The 22423-nt window shown below is 37.4% G+C and overlaps 1 protein-coding gene across 1 annotated transcript in view; it reads right to left on the bottom strand.

Annotated features, from left to right (window-relative positions):
- Nucleotides 1–972: 972 nt before the first annotated feature.
- The window catches only part of LOC108363976 (uncharacterized), a 32974-nt gene continuing 11523 nt past the window's right edge, over nucleotides 973–22423 (bottom strand). Inside the window, exons 2-7 of the mRNA XM_017617514.1 lie at nucleotides 18418–18508; nucleotides 7966–8800; nucleotides 7664–7850; nucleotides 7488–7599; nucleotides 1160–1318; nucleotides 973–1097 (exon numbers count right to left, since the gene is read on the bottom strand). Of these exons, the coding sequence (XP_017473003.1) occupies nucleotides 973–1097; nucleotides 1160–1318; nucleotides 7488–7599; nucleotides 7664–7850; nucleotides 7966–8800; nucleotides 18418–18508 (1509 nt within the window). The remainder of the gene's footprint in view (nucleotides 1098–1159; nucleotides 1319–7487; nucleotides 7600–7663; nucleotides 7851–7965; nucleotides 8801–18417; nucleotides 18509–22423) is intronic.

The raw sequence follows: 22423 nt of genomic DNA on the forward strand, positions 1-22423 counted from the left end.
TAAATCATATGATGCGCACCTCTTGGGTGCCGCGACAAATGTCTAGAGAGAGTTTCCACTGAGAGGGATAATGAAACGAAAGCAACATATCGAGAGCGTCGTAGGGATTGTGAGAGCAAAAGCAAACGCGCATGTTGCCAAAATTTCTCATCATTGCGTGTCTAAAATGAAAACAAAAATAAATTACTCACAAAGCACTCAACACTAGTTGCGGCAGTATGAGTATCAGCGTTCGGACGTTGCTCCGATAGCAGTAGATGCACTCCGATAGGAGCATTTGGACAACGCTTTTTTTTGTTTTTTTTTTTAGAAATTTGGGAATCCTCCATCAGTCATAAAAGTTAAAATTTTACTAGACTAGATATAAAATTTTAAAAGTTTTTACTAGAGCCTGTAATTTGGGTTAAATTTGTGAGATTATTTTGTCACTATTCAAAAAAGGGCGCAGCTGCAGCGCTAAAAGTAAGTTAAAAACAAACATTAAAAAAAAAGATATCCAAATCCATTCAGATTTGAACAGTAGGCAGATTTTTTGCCACAACATGATTTTTTCCACTGTGCATCTCTAAATGGCAAACGGTTTTTATGAGAAGCTTTTTTTATGGCAGCCAACGGCTCCTTGGTTTTTTATTGCTTATTTTTCCAACTGAGCACATAGCATACCTACGCACAGAATAAATTATTTACTCAAAAATATTTGGTTTTATCTCCTTAAGTTTTGGTATGTATTCTAAAGTTTGAACAGAGTGATCTTGAGCTTGATAAATGATAAATTTCAAGCAAATGAAACAAATTTTAAACCGACTTCAAAAAAAGGAGAAGGTTATCAGTTCATCCGAATCATTTTTTTTATGTATGTTACCGCATAATCTCGGTTTTGTTTTTTGCTTAAAAATTACTTGTTATTTATGTATGTACTAAATTTCCACTTCTTCGTAGTAATATCGAAAACCCATTTACAAACGTCTCCTCTTATTTACAGGTGGTTCTCACAAAATAAAAAGTTTTTCCTAAAAATATTAATTTTCTCCAGTTAAACTTACCATTTGCAAAATCCGTGGGATCGAAATCTTCCTCGTGACGTGCGCGTTTTTCCACTAAAAAGAAAATATTTATGGTTAGTAATATTTCATCATAACTATGATTTTCGTTTACTCACTTGAAATAAAGTCACTCGATGTCCGCGGCCGTATTTTTCCCATAAATTTGCTGATTTTGTTATCGTTATGTGGTTCTTTTCGTTTCGACTGCGGCAACGGACCTGGGCAATTCTCATCTAACACTTTCGAACAGGGACGGTGAATATTTAATTTACAGTCTGTAGAGAAGAAAAAAGAACAGGTTAAGAAATCGATTTTAAGAATTTTTAAATCATAATCAATTTATAGTACAATCTATGATACTACAATCGAGACTAATAGACTAGCAAACCCGGCAAACTTCGTACCGCCCAAAATTTGTATTCTTTTATTGAAACTTTTTGGTCCAACATTTTTACCAGCAATTCACGTTTACGATTTTCATTGGCACATTTATCTGCCAAGATTAGGGTTTGCTAGTCATTTGCCGATTTAAATAAGCTAAGGGAAGTATTATATCCGTGAAGAAGTTCTTGAAATTCTCCAACTGTGCAGCATTTCATGGCACGGTTATTCGGAAAACGAAATGAATTTGAAGAATTTTTTCCTCTTCACTCCCTGGCAGCAACAATGACCCCGTTGTATAGTGAATCTGTCCTAGAAGCTTTATAGTATAGTTGGTGGCAATTTCAAAATGGGTGCGTATCATTGTTCTACAGAAATACTATATACATATACTTATTTCACACGAAGTACCTTAAAACCTTGAACGCATAATAACATTGGAAAATCACCGTAACACAGGAAAGTTCCATATACCCAATGGCGCAACAGGTCGATTTAATCTGACATTCACGGCACTTTTTCTCACTTGGCTATTTTAAGTAATAACTCGACTCCAACGCCACTTGGCAGCACTTTTCGGCAATAGTATTTCTCTTACCATAGCCAATACATATTTTAAATATTAGCCAAATCGGATCATAAATTAGATTTTTAGTAATAACTCAACTACAGCGTCAACTGGCGGGTTAAATTGTGAAACTAAACCATTCAGAGACTCAAACACACACAAATTTCGTTAAAAACCGGGCACATGTGTAGGAGGATTTTACTCTCAAACACACCTACAGAAGAATTAGAAATACATTTAAAGATAGCTAAAAGTCGGTACGTTTATAGGGCTTACGTCGTCTTTTCAAATAGCCCCACTTTTCTCCATGAGTATGGGCTTGTTTTCATATACATCTCCATACGAAGTTCCAGTACTGTACCATGAACACTTTCAGAGATATGCAGCATGAAAATTCGGTTTGTATGGGAAGTGCAACGCCCCCTTTTTCAAAATAGCTCCAATTTTTCTCCAAGAGTATGCGATTGATTTCGTATATCTCCATACCAAGTTCCAAATCTCTACCATGAACACTTTCAGAGATATGCAGCATGAAAATTCGGTTTGTATGGGAAGTGCAACGCCCCCTTTTTCAAAATAGCTCCAATTTTTCTCCAAGAGTATGCGATTGATTTCGTATATCTCCATACCAAGTTCCAAATCTCTACCAAGAACACTTTCAGAGATATGCAGCATGAAAATTCGGTTTGTATGGGAAGTGCAACGCCCCCTTTTTCAAAATAGCTCCAATTTTTCTCCAAGAGTATGCGATTGATTTCGTATATCTCCATACCAAGTTCCAAATCTCTACCAAGAACACTTTCAGAGATATGCAGCATGAAAATTCGGTTTGTATGGGAAGTGCAACGCCCCCTTTTTCAAAATAGCTCCAATTTTTCTCCAAGAGTATGCGATTGATTTCGTATATCTCCATACCCAGTTCCAGAACTCTACCATGAACACTTCCAGAGATATGCAGTATGAAAAAATTCGGTTTGTATAGGAGGTGTCACGCCCCATTTACATATGTAGTTTTAGCCTAAAACCATCCTTGGGACGCTTGCGGCAATTGTCCGAAATTTAAAAAAAAAATCCGTTTAGCCGTTCTCAAGCTTTGCGAACACAAAAAAAAACGGCTTTCAAAATATATATTGGTATAGATTATTTAGGTGAATGGATGGAACTGATCACAAAAAGAGCACTGGACGTACAGCCCGACCCTTGATATTGCACCACCTGAGGCAGCTACTTACGAGTAATAATCGGGAATGAAAATTTGAAAGGATCCGGGTCCGAAGGCAATGAGAATCATTGGGGTTTGAACAAGGTTTTCCTGGTTTCAGTGATTTTCATAGAAGAAAAAGAACTGTTTGGTAGTCTTTTAAGTTTCTAAAACACCCCCGGGAAGACGATACGAGTTCCGACCGACCGTGTTTTAACTCCACCTTTCATAAACTTAAGTAAAAATTAATTCCAAAACCTCCTTTTCATTTAAAGGTACTGATACATTCCTTAGAAATGTGGTTTCCACCCATGTTCCTGCGGCCAGGAACCCAAGGGACAGTCCTTCTCTAGAAACAATTATTCGTCGTCCCGGTATTGTAACCCAACTATTGTGGGAGCTACAGATTTAGTCATCTAGGGAAATCGGCCAGGATCCAGAATATTTTTTATAGGTGAAGAAAATAAAAATACACATATTAACATGGGGTGTCGATTTCATGTTTCTGTGTATTTCATATATCCACGCAGAGCGTTAATAATTGAAGGCTATTGTCCCAGGGGATCCAAAAAGATCTTCTGGGTGTAATATGGAATTGCTCTGATTAAAATTACCTTACATAGAAGAGTTGATCTTACAACAATTGCTGCTTACACCAAAGCTCGATGTATAGGTTCAAAACCCATTTTTTGCCTGTGGCTCCTTTGCGCGTGTATAGATCTTAGAAGCATTTTCGCCACTCTGAGAAATATTCCCTTTTCTAGTTCAGCTTCTCATACAACTTGATGCCTAGAAATTTGGCTTTGTTCACAAGCCTTAGAAAAACTTCGTTTATCTCTAAGAGTTAAAGGTCATATTTTGTATTCTCTTGTGGAACAGACCTGTTTCAGTTTGGACTNAGTGTCGATTTCATGTTTCTGTGTATTTCATATATCCACGCAGAGCGTTAATAATTGAAGGCTATTGTCCCAGGGGATCCGAAAAGATCTTCTGAGTGTAATATGGAATTGCTCTGATTAAAATTACCTTACATAGAAGAGTTGATCTTACAACAATTGCTGCTTACACCAAAGCTTGATGTATAGGTTCAAAACCCATTTTTTGCCTGTGGTTCCTTTGCGCGTGTATAGATCTTAGAAGCATTTTCGCCACTCTGAGAAATATTCCCTTTTCTAGTTCAGCTTCTCATACAATTTGATGCCTAGAAATTTGGCTTTGTTCACAAGCCTTAGAAAAACTTCGTTTATCTCTAAGAGTTAGAGGTCATATTTTGTATTCTCTTGTGGAACAGACCTGTTTCAGTTTGGACTAGCTGAGCACACCATAATCTGGCCTTTGGATCAAGTCACAAAACATTCGTCAATATTTACATTTGTACACCACCGCATTGATATTGGCGCCTGCATACCATTTTAGACACATGGGCGTACGCAGGTCCTAAATTCCAAAGTTTCAATGTAAGTTTCTTTCTATGAATTCATAATCACCTTCCAATTCAAAAAATGTATGCAATAAATCAAAACTTTGGGTGTTTTCACATCCATTCCGGTAGTTTTGGTAAACTGCAAGCTGTTCCTTGATAATTTTATCATCCTCCTATCGTCCTTTTCAGCTTACTTTTGTTAGTCTGATAAACAGTCATTTACTNGCCTTTGCATCAAGTCACAAAACATTCGTCACTATTTACATTTGTACACCACCGCATTGATATTGGCGCCTCCATACCTTAGACACATGGGCGTACGCAGGTCCTAAATTCCAAAGTTTCAATGTAAGTTTCTTTCTATGAATTCATAATCATCTTCCAATTCAAAAAATTTATGCAATAAATCAAGACTTTGGGTGTTTTCACATCCATTCCGGTAGTTTTGGTAAACTGCAGGTTGTTCCTTGATAATTTTATCATCCTCCTATCGTCCTTTTCAGCTTACTTTTGTTAGTCTGATAAACAGTCATTTACTTAAAAAAAGGTACTATTATCTTTTAATATTTTCTCTTAGTTTGCACTTGAACTTAGGTTTAGGTATGCTTAGCGTTCACAGAGGTTTTGTAGAAAAAACAAAAACGAACAAATAAATAATCAAGTAATTTTTTAGCGAAAAAACAAAACCGACTTCAATTCTCATATAAAACTTTAAGATTGCCGTTAATTTCTTCATGATCCAATAATCGGATCTAAACCAAATTAAGATGGGACCACCTCTGAGGTACCACCTCATCCAACATAAAAAAATATTCCGGCAATCTAAACCAAAATACTATGGGACCTACCCTGAGGCACCAGAAAAAGAATTATCGAAATCGGTTAGTGTGGTCCAAGCTATGCGGTAACATACATAAAGAAAATATTTCGATGAATTTATAACTTCCTCAATTTTTTGAAGTCGGTTAAAAAGAGAAAAATTAATGAGATAAATTATTATAAATTTTTAATAGCTATATTTTAACTTTTCTAATAAAATCCACATTAAAAAAATCTCAGTCCAACCTAAATCATGCTCTGCGTACGCCCATGTATGTATACTCAGTACCATTCTAGAACGCACTGATTTGTGTGAACAGAGCTNATGTGGTCCAAGCTATGCGGTAACATTCATAAAGAAAATATTTCGATGAATTTATAACTTCCTCCATTTTTTGAAGTCGGTTAAAAAGAGAAAAATTAATGAGATAAATTATTATAAATTTTTACTAGCTATATTTTAACTTTTCTAATAAAATTTACATTAAAAAAATCTCAGTCCAACCTAAATCATGCTCTGCGTACGCCCATGTATACTCAGTACCATTCTAGAACGCACTGATTTGTGTGAACAGAGCTATCTTATTTATGAAACCGAGTGTTCAAATTTAATTTCGATAAATTCGTTGCAGTAAAAAATATAAAAAAGAATGCGCTGCTAAAGTGAAAGTCAGGGTCGAATAGAAATTCGAATCGGTTCGCTAGCATAGACCGGAATATTTGGGGAATTTACGGTTTCATTGGACCTAAGCGTTTATGTCTAGGAAAGGCTACAAAAACCTTCCAAGTGAAGTTTTAGGTATCTTTAAAACATGCAAGACTTAAGTTTACATTAGAGTCGGCCATAAAAATTATGAGAATATATATTGTACTTTGACATCGAGGCGGCTTTATTAGCAATAGCATCGTCGACAATAATAGCTTCCCTCTTCGCTGGGGAATAAATCTGATCGGTGTCGCAGTGATGCCCTGTTAAACTAATCAAATTAATCTACAGAAGACAGAACTCTGTCTCAACTATATATGACATAGTATATAGTAACTATAATGACAAACATGTACCAAGAATAGAACTTCCCTATAATGTGTGAACGCTCAGGTCTGGTGTATTGTGGATTCGTAACGGAAGTTACTTTAAGCGAATGCGATGCGTTCATCAGGAAATCAAATAATTTCCGCAAGCAAGCTAGAATTTACCTAGAAAAAAAAACTAATTTTCCACGAGAAGATCATCAGAATAGCGGTAAAGCANGAACCTTCCAAGTGAAGTTTTAGGTATCTTTAAAACATGCAAGACTTAAGTTTACATTAGAGTCGGCCAAAAAAATTATGAGAAAATATATTGTACTTTGACATCGAGGCGGCCTTATTAGCAATAGCATCGTCGACAATAATAGCTTCCCTCTTCGCTGGGGAATAAATCTGATCGGTGTCACAGTGATGCCCTGTTAAACTAATCAAATTAATCTACAGAAGACAGAACTCTGTCTCAACTATATATGATATAGTATATAGTAACTATAATGACAAACATGTACCAAGAATAGAACTTCCCTATAATGTGTGAACGCTCAGGTCTGATGTATTGTGGATTCGTAACGGAAGTTACTTTAAGCGAATGCGATGCGTTCATCAGGAAATCAAATAATTTGCCCAAGCAAGCTAGAATTTACCTAGAAAAAAAAAACTAATTTTCCACGAGAAGATCATCAGAATAGCGGTAAAGCACGGTTATTATAACACAGGTGGTGACTAGGAAGCATTGGAACTAGCCAACTAAAAAAAAAATAGGTTCAATGACCGCAAAGGCTTTTTTGGTGTAAAGTGAAGAATATTAAGGTGTTCGAAAAATGTAAAACAGTTTTGAGAACAATTCGGTCAGACCTATGAATCTCTACTAGCTTACTTAAAATATACGTGTGAGGCTTCTTTTAATTTTAAGGAACGGTGATATCATTCAATGAGATAGTAATCATTTCCAGATATATATTTTTTCCAATTCAATATACAAATTTTAAGCTTAGATGGATATAAGGTAAATCCTCAACACACCTGTACAATGGTAACCTTGTGGGCTCACACCCCAGATAATTGTCTGACAATGATTACAGTGGGTCACTTCGTAGTATTGTCGCAATACCAATGGATGACCACGAACAATCATCTGAAAAGAAAAAAATCAATTTTGTATACAAATAATTAAAGTATATCTTAGATATGTGCCTTACTTTCCGATTTTTGCCCATAAGACGCGATTTGAAACTCTTCTCACGACTAACAAAGTGATGCACACGATCCACAATACTGTTCGGATGCGAGCGTGTTATAAATATACGATGTATTACAGTTGATAACGCCGAGCAAAGCGCCAATTTCTTGGGATCCTCTAGAGGTAAGTCTTTTTCATATTCTTCACTGCAATGGAGAAAAACGTTACTACATTTGTAAAAAAATTAAAAATTTTAAATACTACTGCAATTTCTTTTGATGAATCACCCGAATGAAGCATGATTTTTCTTAATTAACTCACATCAACACCTGCAGCTTTCGCATGAGCGTCTCCTCAAAGATATGCTGCTCTCGTTGCTTATCGCCGCGTGCCTCTGCCAGTTGCGCATCGGTCGGCCCATAAATTGTGCCCAAACCTTCGGTACGCGTCTGCTGGAATTCACGCAACTGCGCACAAATCGTATCCCGCGCACACTTTCTGCTCTTCCAGAATACTTTACGTAAAATTTCCACCTTATCGAATTCGCTTTGCAGCACATTGTCGACCTCGCGCGCCAGCGATTCATCCTTGCGGTACCAGGAGAGCGGCGCACGCGGCACCAGGAATGTTGAGTGTATCTCATATGCCCACTTGCGCATATCTTTGGCCGTACCTTCCTTATACAGGCCGGTAATTAGGTAGAAGAGCAGCGGCGCCGGCTCCGAGTTGGATAGCACGTAGTTGAGAAAGACCGCCAGGAAGGCGACGTTCTCTGACTCAAGCAAGCGTTGCAGATAGTTAAAGGGGCCATTCTCATCGATGAATGGACCCTCCTGATCGGAAGCATCTTCGTCCTCCATGGAGATGATCTCCTTTTGGGTGGCGTTCGTTTGTGCGGCTAAAATGCGATTGGAATGTGCGGTGGCGATGGTTGTGGTGATTGGTGGTGTTGGTGAAGCTGCGCCAGCGAGTGGTGTAAAGTGATGTGATTCGATAAATATGCCACCACCGCCACCACTACTGTCATGCGCCGAATGCTGTTGCTCTTCCGCGCCAGACATGTTCAGATACGGGGGCGGCGGTGTGCCAGGCGGTGTTACTTCGTCATCCTTCTCCGCGAGCTCCCAGGAACCAGAAGTGGTTTTGTTGAAGCGATCTGAGAATTCGAAAGGATTTTTTTTTATTAAAATAGTAAAAGAGAGTGCAGAATTTGTTCAGAATATTTAGCGAACAGTAAATGCGGTTTTGTAAGTAGTTATTACGATATTATATGCGCGTAAGAGAGCAAAGACTTCCAGCTTCGAGATAATTGTTTAGTTTCAAAAAAAAAAAAAANACGCGTAAGAGAGCAAAGACTTCCAGCTTCGAGATAATTGCTTACTTTCAAAAAAAAAACCCCAAAAACAGATAACTAAATAAATACTTCAGTCGATCTACAATCAAATGGATCAACCTTGATTCTAAGAAAAAACTTGCTTCTAGAAAGGGCTGAGGCAGAGACAGCCCGTAAAATGACGGACATTTCACCAGCCTGTTCCACGGTACCAGATCAACAAGAATCTCTGAACAGGGTTAGATCCCAAAAATATAGTCCTTGCTCGCGTAAAACTCAAGCCAGTTTGATAAGTAGAACTGGCTATCGTGGAAATGTTGTTACACCTTCCCATAGGCTCGTCTCTTCGAATTAAAGGAAGAGACCCCGGAGTATATATATTCAACTAAAATTGGACGCGACGCTGTACCTGGGCTACCGTTAGTTGAGGTTGACAACGAAATTTTCTGATCTAGGCTAAGTAGCCGCTTTAACAACAACAATGATTTCACGAACGCGTCATTCTAACCACGAGTCACAACCAACCGACTGTCATGGCAAGGCTACTAGAGCATATTCAGACATTCCCTCGCCTACAGGGATTGAAACTGTAAAGGGTGATCATCTGAAAGATCGACAAACAAGTGTACTATTTAAGGATCTCCCCTCAAATTTTAGAAATAAATAACCATGGGTCAACAGACGGCGATGCTTTCTTCCTGTGAATGCATCATTTTTGCATTCCACAACTCTCCAAGGCATAAGAGGGATCTTTACTGCTCTCTGACGATTGTACCAGACGAAGAGCTTTAGTTGCCTGCTAATTCTCGCGTTCCATTGAGCCAACTCTGCTTAAGCCGCACGATACTAACAACCTCTTCACATGTCTCTCAAACCATTCTTCACGACGGCTAAACAACAACATTTAACCAGTCCCCATATACGAACATAGGAACTTGTGTAGTAACAAGAGGGCTGATAAAGGATCGGTAAAATATCTTGACGAGTCCAATAGAAATAGAATAGTGTCTTTGCTGCCGGGAAAAGAGGGTTATCGGACGATAAGACTCCCCCTTTTGCCCGGTTTCCCCAGTTTAGGCGTGGGACAACCCGCAGCACCCAATCTTTTCAGCATCAGCATACATAATCTGTGGTCCTAAGGCTTTGGAGGCTTTTGCATTCCCGGTGAAAGCAAGAGGCGCACTAGGTGTTGACAGTTTGTGGCGCCTACTGGTCACTCGAAGTTTGGCTTTGTCTGCCGGAGGATACAGCGTAAATTGTCGTTACTCAGGACTTTTAGTGCATGCGTGACTGAAATACGTATCTCATATAACATTCACAGAAGTAGCTCCAATAGTGATGGTAATTTTCACTTCACGGAATCCATGTTAATGTATCGTCGGGGTCAGGTAGTACATGAATTACGGGAGTAGCATGGCCTCAAGTATCTTCACTACTGGGGAAAGTAGTCATTGGGTGATACAACTTTCGTTTGTGGGACGATTTCTTAGGTTTCAGTAGTGTAACCACCTTCCTAGACTTCTACTAGTAAAGAATGCTGAGCCTACCCATTCACAGGTTGTGAAACTTGGTGAGCTAGGGTACTCAACATCAACTAGGATATACCGACGCGTCGGAAACAATTGCTTTTGAGGCTCTAATTTTATGCAATTTGTACAGCCTACTTTTCACTTCACATTAGTCTTACCTACCGAAGAATGCTGAATAAATTGCAGACTAAATTGGCAATACCCAATTTATTCTAGTTGAACTGTGTTGTAGGTTTTTAGTAGTTTACGCAGCTTCCTATTTACAATTGATTCAGGAGGATATTTTTAACAACGCGGAGTATCGAGTTTCCTGAACTTACATTTAGAGAATTTTTTCGACTTTGATTTGATGCCTAAGTCAGATCACCGGGGTAACACCTAACCTTGCCAACCAATCAATTAGTGGTTGTCATACATGGGGGATATCTCTGATCTTTTCGATAATTCGCGTTCATCTGGCAGGTAATCCCATGAGAAGGAAGTATTAGGTGGGCCGTTAGGAATTCGTGCAGGTCTGTAAATCCCCCAGCATCTGTCGATAATACTGATAATTTCGCACTCGAGGACGAGCAGCTTGTCAAGTTTTGGACACATTCAAAAATTTTATACCGATTAGATAACTTCTATAAACCCTTGAATGCGCAAATTTCGCAGAGCAATAATTAGTGTCTAACAACTGTAAACACTAAAAATGACATCACAAAAAAACTTATAACAATAATTTATATTAAACCTAAACCACTTTTATTCAACAAACCGTAAAACACAAAACTGGGATACGGAATATGATAATGAAGTATGTATGAACTCGTGGCAAAATGCAAAAAAAGGAAAACAATATTTTTTAATTGATTAACAAATTATAAATTAAATAAGTAAAACAACGACGCGTTCAACTAAGCCGTATGATTTCAATGAAAAAACTAATAGACGAATCGCAGCAGCCCAACAGCACAGTGAAAACAGATTTTGAGTTTACAATTGCAGAGCATTAACCCTTTGTGGTGCATGTGGCAATACCGTAACAAATCTCAATAATTCAGCCGCATCAAACAGAGGTAAATAAAAGTTCGAATATGTATGTATGAAGACAAAAAGCAAATCTACTAAGACAGAATTTTTACCTAGTTTCAAAGGGGGCGGTTTTGCCAAATAAGATCACAACGTTTGCTGGCTCTCTTTTGGATCTATTTCGCTTACACAATAAAATATGTATTACGTTATACGAGTAGAAAAAAAAAGTTGTAGAAGTATTCTTTTGAACTTGAAAAACTATCGAAATCCTTGAAAGTCTGGGCACTCTCACTATACTATCTTAATTTGTAGCAGAGCTAGTTTACCATTCGGTCGAGTTTAAGAGAGTTAAATCCATCATAAAATTACCCATAATGATTTCGTTTAGCGCCAGGGTAAGCTACCCAAAAAAACTTAAACAAAAACATGGAACAGCTATTCAGTCATTGGGCTAATTTTAGTAATCTTTAATAACACTGGATCACAAATTTTAATTTGGTTTTTGTTCTCCAGACGCCACTATCCAATCTGTATGTAGAATTGCTCGGTTATTCAGCTTAAATAATATCTTACGAGTAAATTTAAAAATCGTAACATAAAATACGGCAAATAAAAGCCAATGAAATTCTCCATAAACCGTGTATACATCACTTTCCGACAGGGCTTATAGTTTCTGACAAATTAATTAATCATTCCAGCTTTTTTTATTTTTTAACGAAAAATTAAAAAAAAATCAAATTTTAACAAAAGAAAAATTTAAAAAATAACAGGTTCTATGCCAAATTTTTGGCATTTGTACTAAAGCCTGTTCTGTTACACAAAAAAAAAAAAAACATGTTACTGATGAAGAAAATCGATGGATAAATACGAAATAATGATTGGTCAAATCAAAATGCGCATAGATTTTTTGTATGAAATGCGAGCAGTAAAGCATGTTACGCATACGCCACGTACACCCTCAGTAACATGCTCCACCATATAGATTGGACCTTCCACCGTCCGACTTGGATTATTGCTTTAGTATCTACATGGAGTTACCCACCAGGGAAATCTTAACATCTATTTAAGGCTTTTCCATTTATAAGTTTCGGCAGCAATGCCCAGAACCTAATTAACGTGCGGAGCACCATTTCAATCAATTATCAATGATTTTCCCCTGAGGCCTTTGACGTTAGCTGCCTGCTGTTAGGAGTACCTGCTGTTATTTTCAAAGCATTTAGGAATATTTGTCGATGTATTTGGCTATGAAAACATTGGAATCGTCCTTTGCACTTTGTATAAAGACATTTTAGTGCATGGTATCTGCTATGAGACAGAGTTGGTTCTTCGCAGATATAGGGAACCGTTTCCCTACAAGCCTCAAAATTGCAGTCACATCATGGGATGGTGCATGGGAAAGCCCTTTTAGCCGCGAATGGTTGAGCCCAACGACACCTTTCAATCCGCTAGAGTTTCGAGGGACAGCACTTCGGACTGAAAATACGCACGGCCTTTTTACTTCGTCGTTGTTGTTAATTTTTAACAACCAAGAGTTTCTTTCTATGTGCTGCTGGAAAGATGCTAGCATAGTTTGGTAGTTAATACAATAGACATCTATGTTTGGGAAGCCTCAGAGAATACGCTTCCTCCACACTAGAGTTCATTTTGGACCCAGCAGCATGGGTGGCAATGGAATTATCCCCTTTACTCTGCCGTTTACTAGTATCTGCTGGAAGGAAATTCAGCGTTGTCTTTTAAAATTAGTTTTTTTTCCACATTCATTTTTAATGTTTACATCACAAAGGGTTAATATATGTAATTGCAAGCATGGCGCATAAAAACCAAAAGCAAACAGATGCAAAAATATATATCAGTTTAAATGCAGGAAATTATAATGGCAGAAACAAAACAGAAACTGACGACTTGCTTTGTAGCGGAAGATGATCGTCGACAAACCGTTGGACCAATGACTAAATGCTGCTACTACATATGTAAGTATCATTCGCGCATACATACATACCATATCAGTGCATCCCTGTTGGGAAAACTTGAATTACTTAGAGGGTTCACAATGCCATAATTTGCTAGATTTTTTAACGGTAAAAAATGTTTGTTTTTGTTTATGCAAAAAAACTAGAAAACAAAATAAGCATACACGCAGTTTTACTTCTTCAATTCGTGGTAGGCCTTGTTGGCATGGAACGATAAAAGGTGCGTGTTAAACTGGTCACCCAACGGCAGGCAATGGCAAGCCTCCGAGTCTATTTGCGCCATGAAAAAGCACGAAAACATCTGCCATCCCCCTTAATTGTGTGGCAACATCAGGGCGCTCACCACAAATCAAATGAAAAGCTCGGCTAGGCATTTAACAAAATGAAGAAGAGTCAATAGTTTATTATTTTTATTTTTTTTTCACTTGGTTATCGTGGTAACTATGCAGCCAGAGAAGGTAAACTAGTTGGTATCGATTTTCCTACAGGCATCCAACTCCTTACATAAATACACGTACAAAAGCGCTAACTTCTCAAATTCCAACAACGATTTCTAACTCATATATTGAGTTTCACTTGCTAGACAAGAATTATAAAAGTTTAACTGGCATATGAAGACTACTGAAAAGCCCTACATCTAGATAGTGACGACTGTTGACAACAGCCGTTGCTTGAGCTAATCTGCTCTTTTGCCACACCGCCAGGCCACTTGCTCACTTTGGTGAATACCACTAATCTGATTATAATTACCATGGGCAGTTTTGATATGGTTCCAAATAAGTCATAGCTCTTGATTTATCAGGCGAAATGTGATTAAGGTCATTGGTTTCGGAATGAGATGGACACAAGGACTAAATTGAATTAAAACTAGTCGCCCGTACTTGGAGAGTGGTACCGAATGTGCTTTGCGTATAATGCTCGGTCTTAAAACTTTCATATCGCCTGAGACAGGATATTCGATTGCACTGAGTAGCCGTGTAAACTCGAAAGAAATATTGTAGAGAAATTTCTTATAATAAGACTTTTTCTCTAGAATTTGAAACTACTATAGAATTGAAAAACATACTTAGTTAAAGCGAGGTAGGGCGTCGTTTATATCCAACAAAATTACAACTTGCAAAGTTAGTTGTATGTATAAACATTTTCTCTATTTGACGATCAGAATTACGTTTTAAAACTTTATACTCTACATATAAAAATGCCCAAATGAAATGTGCTAAAGGCCTTCCAGTCTTCAGTTCCAAAGTCAAGTATATACAAACATACTTACACATTTATAATCAATAATATCCACTCACAATTTTTGCAAAGACTACATACATACATATCGTCGTTTAAAGTACAAAACCACGTATCGTCGTTCTGCAAAACCGCGTAACTGACATTTTTTGTCAAAAATTGGTTTTCCCCACCGAAGCTCTTGGTTCAAGCNCACTTGGTTATCGTGGTAACTATGCAGCCAGAGAAGGTAAACTAGTTGGTATCGATTTTCCTACAGGCATCCAACTCCTTACATAAATACACGTACAAAAGCGCTAACTTCTCAAATTCCAACAACGATTTCTAACTCATATATTGAGTTTCACTTGCTAGACAAGAATTATAAAAGTTTAACTGGCATATGAAGACTACTGAAAAGCCCTACATCTAGATAGTGACGACTGTTGACAACAGCCGTTGCTTGAGCTAATCTGCTCTTTTGCCACACCGCCAGGCCACTTGCTCACTTTGGTGAATACCACTAATCTGATTATAATTACCATGGGCAGTTTTGATATGGTTCCAAATAAGTCATAGCTCTTGATTTATCAGGCGAAATGTGATTAAGGTCATTGGTTTCGGAATGAGATGGACACAAGGACTAAATTGAATTAAAACTAGTCNTCACTTGGTTATAGTGGTAACTATGCAGCCAGAGAAGGTAAACTAGTTGGTATCGATTTTCCTACAGGCATCCAACTCCTTACCTAAATACACCTACAAAAGCGCTAACTTCTCAAATTCCAACAACGATTTCTAACTCATATATTGAGTTTCACTTGTTAGACAAGAATTATTGAAGTTTAACTGACATATGAAGACTACTGAAAAGCCCTACATCTAGATAGCGACGACTGTTGACAACAGCCGTTGCTTGAGCTAATCTGCTCTTTTGCCACACTGCCAGGCCACTTGCTCACTTTGGTGAATACCACTAATCTGATTATAATTACCATAGGCAGTTTTGATATGGTTCAAAATAAGTCATAGGTCTTGATTTATCAGGCGAAATGTGATTGAGGTCAGTGGTTTCGGAATGAGATGGACACAAGGACTAAATTGAATTAAAACTAGTCGCCCGTACTTGGAGAGTGGTACCGAATGTGCTTTGCGTATAATGCTCGGTCTTAAAACTTTCATATCGCCTGAGACAGGATATTCGATTGCACTGAGTAGCCATGTAAACTCGAAAGAAATATTGTAGAGAAATTTCTTATAATAAGACTTTTTCTCTAGAATTTGAAACTACTATAGAATTGAAAAACATACTTAGTTAAAGCGAGGTAGGGCGTCGTTTATATCCAACAAAATTACAACTTGCAAAGTTAGTTGTATGTATAAACATTTTCTCTATTTGACGATCAGAATTACGTTTTAAAACTTTATACTCTACATATAAAAATGCCCAAATGAAATGTGCTAAAGGCCTTCCAGTCTTCAGTTCCAAAGTCAAGTATATACAAACATACTTACACATTTATAATCAATAATATCCACTCACAATTTTTGCAAAGACTACATACATACATATCGTCGTTTAAAGTACAAAACCACGTATCGTCGTTCTGCAAAACCGCGTAACTGACATTTTTTGTCAAAAATTGGTTTTCCCCACCGAAGCTCTTGGTTCAAGCCTTATCCATTCGTCCTGAAATATACCAGCCAGAAATGCGATTGCTTTATAAAAAAAAGAACAATTTTGAAGTATCAGTGTTTTTACTCTTCACAAAACTATTTATGCAACCTCACGTACGCGGTTTTGCATTATGTTGATACGCGGTTTTGTACTTTAAACTACGATATGTATGTATGTAAGTGCATACTACTCCCCCACTTGACCGTGATCATAGCGGCCGCCAGAGTAGCAAAACAGATGCCACGCGCTTCACGTAAATGCACATTTAGTCGCTTAATTGCCACGGAGATAGATGAAACTGTGCTTTGCTTTAGCAAAATTTAGTGCGATACTCACTGCGTAAGAATCTTCAAAGTAATTTTTACTTTTGGCATTTTTCAGTCATTATTTTGGAATGCACAAATTCACGTTGAGGGATATAAGTGTAGTAAAAAGAAGCAAAAAAAAAATATAGATAAATTCGAGTAATATTAATAATGCATTTTATCGCGTAATGCATTTTACTGAAAAGGAAATAAATTATGGAAGAAATGGTAGAGAAGAGTTCTTGCACGGTCAAGGAAAAACGAAAGTGATCGTGAGCTTAAGAAGAAAAAACCCAACAAAACAAAACTAAAAATGCGAGTACAAAGCTAAAACGTAAAAATGGAATTATGGAATACACAAAAAAAAACAGAACGATGGAATTTTTATTTATTTACCTCTGTGATTTGCAGAACCTCATCGAAAGTTTTACGTAATTACGAAGGGATAAACTGTATGTAAATTAAAGTGTAAAAATAGTACATATGTATATACACACAAAGAAGTCTGGTTTGAAAATTTAACGTTTTGGCTAAAATTCGCCTTTGAGTGCACAAAGTTAAAATAGAGAAATTCTCATCGTAGCACCAGTCAAATTCATTCAAATAACAGTTACAAAGATGTTAGAACTTGTTCGGTTTTTTTTTAAGAAGTTCGTAATTCGAATGCATAGCTTTATATAAAATTCTAACAAATTCGCAACTTTAATAAATATTTATTATCATGTTGTTGTTGTAGCGGCTATTTAGCCCTGCCTGCATCGACTTGTCATTCAGACGTGGTCGCCAAGCTCAACCAACGGCAGGCCCAAGAAGTGTTTTACTCCAACTGGGTTAGACCAGAGGGAGGGAGCGTTAGTTAAGTGGGGTTTAGTAACCATGCGAAGAGGCGTGTCGAGTAATGGGGTGACTCTCCGCATGTCGGAAATTCGTTAGACACATTAGAATTTATCCTACTCAGGTAGAAATTTAACATACTGTGTATCCAGAGCAAAGTAGGGCAATAGTGGTGCGAGTCTAGACGGCTGTTTGAGTGTCCTTGTCTATGGCACTCTACTGTGACAGGTCAATTCCCTTGCCATATTTCTGACTAGAGTCTATTGACAATAACGGTTGTGTGCGCCGCGATAGCGATCAGACTGTCAAAGGTAACTACGAGTATGTTGGGGTTGTTCACAGTCGGAATTAGTTCGCCGTCGACGTGAATTCCCAGCTATAGTCTGACCTCTTTTGTTCAGGTGGTGAAAAGAGCTGCCGAGAATTTCGTAGGCGAGAGGATTAGGTTCCTTGCAGCGGCAGAAGCGGGAAAGTTCCTAGAGGTAACCGTTTGCTTTCCAGCACAAGTCATCAATTCCATTTCCGGATACCATTATCAAGCAATCGTCAGCATATGCTGCTGCTTTTATGTAATATTTTTAAGATTTAGCAATTTTAAGCTCAATCCCGTCATCACTTATCATTCAACGATGACACTACGAATTTCGAATTTCCCTTAATTCGGATTAAATCATAGCATTTTCGTAAATTTCCCTTTCGCCGGGAGGATCATCGCCCGAATGAACTATCGGTCCATGAACAGAAACTCAACCACGTGCCGTACTTTATTCGTACAGAGAAATATTTTCATACAAACATTTGTACGCATTTACATATGGAACATATAAACGTTCAGAAGATCTTCTAAAAATACTTAATAGTTTAATATTAGTATATATATCTATCAATTTACCTGGATGTCTGGGATGCATATTCTCTGGTGATGAAACCACGCGTCTATGTTTGTTGAGATTATTCAAATTTTGTGGCGTCTGCCCCAAGACCTAGAAAATTATGAAGAAGAGTGATTTTAGCAAATACATATGTAAAATGTAAATGTGCAATAATATAAAAATAAAAGCGCCAATTACCCAATATACAAAAAACAAAAAATGTACAAGGCATGCAATTGCGAACTAAGTAAATCAAAAATAGGTACATTTTTTATTGAAAAAGCATGGGCCCAATTGGTGAACTTGTTCGAAGTAAATTTATCAAAAACAGAAAGTAACGGGAGGGGTAGGAAGTGAGCGGATATTGGTAAGAACAGGGAAGTTGCATTGGGTCATGCAAAAATCAAAATTTTCTTGGTTGCAGTGCCATTAAGGGCTGCTTTATCAAAATGTCGTTTATTTCTAGTGTAAAATATTTACAGTGTGGTTTTCTATCTTACTTAATAAATATTGCACTTATGCAGTAAACATGCCGAAAAAAGGGGAAGTGAAGGGTGCAAATATAAATTGTAAGCATAAATTTAAAACGTGAATTGTTGACGGGGATATGGACAATTCATTTTGGATAGGGGATAATGTAGCCCTGACACAGTTGTGCAAATATGTATGAAAGCTGGAAAGGATTTTTGTGGAGCTTAAGGAATATCCAAATTTAATGAACTTATTTAAAATTTCTCTCTAGGAGGGACCTTTAATTGGAGATAGCGAATAGGGAATACTTTGTGGATACTTACGGTTTTGTGTATGTTTTAATGTAACTATGAAGTGTGCATATGAACTGAGTGGTGGTTAGTTTTTGAATGTTATTTACTGATTTGTTAGTAAATATTTACAGTTAATTTTAAATGTCAAGCTATTTTTTTTTTTTAATGCATGAAAAGAAAACTGAATTCTTCAATCTACATAAATTACATAAGTCGACGGTTATTTCAAAAAACTGACAGAACCTGCTTNTTTTTAAATGTCGAGCTATTTTTTTTAATGCATGAAAAGAAAACTGAATTCTTCAATCTACATAAATTACATAAGTCGACGGTTATTTCAAAAAACTGACAGAACCTGCTTCCGGGAAGTAGGAACGGCGAAAGCATAGAAAAAATCTGATTAATATGTGTACATATGTACATTAGATCGTACCACCTTACAAGCAAACAATCAAAAAATTCGCCGTACACCCCTGATTCTAAAATTTTTTTGCAAGGCAATGCGAAAAAAAATTGCCGAACCTAAGGCGCTTCTTTTTTAAATTTTATTGAAACAGTTCTACTGGAATCACCAAAAAATCACCCTTTCATAACTTCAACGATTTTTGGCGAGCTTCATCTCTTTTGCTCCTAAAATTATTAGTTTTATTTTATTTTTTTTCGATGTACATAATTATAGTTGTTGTGGGCTTTTTAATTAGAATTGAAGTCTAATAAATTAGATTAACGAGTAATAACAAAAAAAAAGACAATAAAAAAGTAAAAAAATAAAATAATATTAAATTAAATAATATTTATAATTAAAAAATAATAATAATAATAGTAATAAATATTTTTAAGAATCTCTCGGAATGGGGCTCGAAACTGGGTGCTACTGACTTGTAGTACGCATTTCTGATCACTCGGCTATCGCGGATGCCGAACCCGGTTGCTTTGTTTGCTTAATATATTTTCGACGGTTTTGACCAGTGTTGTCATCGAAAACTCTCTTGATCTGACTTTTGGAAATTAACTGTAAGACTTAATTCTAATTCCCCCGAGATAATTTCGAATAAGCGAGGTGATCCGGGTCAGCGCTGCCGTCTGTCTATGCTTTTAGTGAAAGCAACTGAGAAGAACCAAAACATGTCTCTTCGAGGGAAAAACATCGATGTAACATACTTTAACTGTACTGACATTCGGCGCATTCCCTTCGAGTCGAAATTCTTCCTTGGCAAAAGTTTAGTAATTTTTTGGAGAGCTTTAATAAGGTGAGAGTACAAAAAAAAAAACAAATTAAAATGCGAAAGTGTGTGGCGACCTTTTTTTCTGCTACGGTCTATCTTGTATTAATAATCTAGAAGAGAATTTACATCCAAAAAATTCGCAAATTTCTTTTTATCATTTTTATTTTTTAGGATTTCACAAAAGCAATGGTAAGATATTTATGTACTTTTAGACCTGGAAGCTTCCGAAATATCCCTAAAGTTCCCGAAATATGACAAAATTCCGAGGTCAGGAAAAAAGCTCTAAAAATAAAGATTAAGGAATATTGAAATTTCCCGAAAAGTTTCGAAAAATTCCAAAAGCTCGCGAAAATCTCGAAAATCTAACTGAACTCAATTCCACGAGAATAGAACCTGAAGCCTAGTGAAATTTAGTCATTATGCTCGTATGTAGACGGCTATCTATCTGCCTATTACGATCATATGGTGGAAATAAGACGGAATTTTATAATGACTTTTCCCTTAACCTTTAGATTACCATGAACATTCTTAAGGAATTTTAGTTGAGCTTACAAAGCCAGAAACGGATCCACAACATATGCACACATATATGTAGGATTAAGGAGAAAATATCTGTTATTGGCTCCTTTCCATTAGAAACAGCAACGTCGGTTCCCTTTCAATGGGGATAAAAATGGCACGAAGTGGTGAAACCAAATAAAAGTCGATGATCGCCTATAAGAGGCCTTTAAGGACTGTTCCTGACACGATGAGAACAGTCGATTCTACGTAAGCGAAACGACCCAGATTTATATTTTCACTCCAACAACACACCTCAAAATCGCTTTTGGGAAATTTGTATGCTGTTACAGCTACAACAACACGATGAGCATATCATGCTTGGTGACTTTCATTTTTGGGTGCGCGAAGAGACATTTTAGAAACCCCAGTCTAAAAAGTCAACTTTTACTGCCAGCAGAGTGATACTCGCATTACTCTCGAAAAGTTCATAGAGCCACTTGGGTTCCCTCTGGTCAAAGAACCAGGAAACAAATTGTACACTTGTTCACGTTGCCAGGCTGCAATCGGAGTGAGTAGCGAAGAACTTTCGTAACTGGCATAAAGTAGTGGGAGACCGCTCTGCATATTTTCATGCGGCTGCGGCGGAGTTGATTACCAACACCAACGCAGAAACAGCTAATATGACGAGGATTTCAGAGCCGCTGCTGTAGAGAAATATACAGCACATGAGTCGCCGTGCAGACAACGGTGGAGAAGGGAAGCGTGGAGACATCTTTTTTGAAAAGTAGGAAAAGAAGGCAGAAGTCGAATGGTTTCAAAACCGCGCCTTCATGAAAAGGTGATAACAGACGTCAATACATACGACATATGGAGGGAATACTTCTAGCGATATTAAATGGCAACACCGGTAGTAAGTTTGATGAAGGATCCAGAAAAATTTGTTGGTGTGGATTGATTATTCCGACAGGGTGGTAAGAATACTTATTTTGGAGTGAACTTCCGTCATCCCTTGTCAAGTTTGGTTTGGGGACAAATCAGTTTCGGCGTTGTACCATTTTCACAACATAAAATTAGAATGTAATGTACACGTGCCTTCTTTCGACGAAGGCGAGGTGAGGACAGCTATAATAAGGCTAAATAACAACAAAGGTCCTAGAGGCAGCGGAACACTAGTTGAATTGTCCAAAGCTCCAATAGCTTGTCGGGTGTACGAATGAGTACATTTTTAAACACTGGAGACTCAGTTCACTTTGCCCCATACGAAGGATACAATTGCGTTCAAGGTGCTATTGACGATACTTTTAATCAGCTGATTGGCCATGTCAGTGTGGATTCAGGCATGGGAAATCCACATTAACCAGATATTCCCAATGCGTCTAATACGGCTGTGCAAAATATAGTTAAGCTCAACGTTTAGCTCCGTTCGAAAGACCTCTCCACACCAAGAGACTTCAAAGAATAATACCCAACAGTTTATTTAAATTCTTTTTAATATTACCGATTTTTATGACTCTTCTCTTTGCGTTTTTTTTTTT

This window comes from Rhagoletis zephyria, unplaced genomic scaffold (genome assembly GCF_001687245.7).
Source record: "Rhagoletis zephyria isolate East Lansing unplaced genomic scaffold, Rhagoletis_zephyria_1.1 Rzeph_scaffold_01425, whole genome shotgun sequence".
NCBI classification, from domain to species: domain Eukaryota; kingdom Metazoa; phylum Arthropoda; class Insecta; order Diptera; family Tephritidae; genus Rhagoletis; species Rhagoletis zephyria.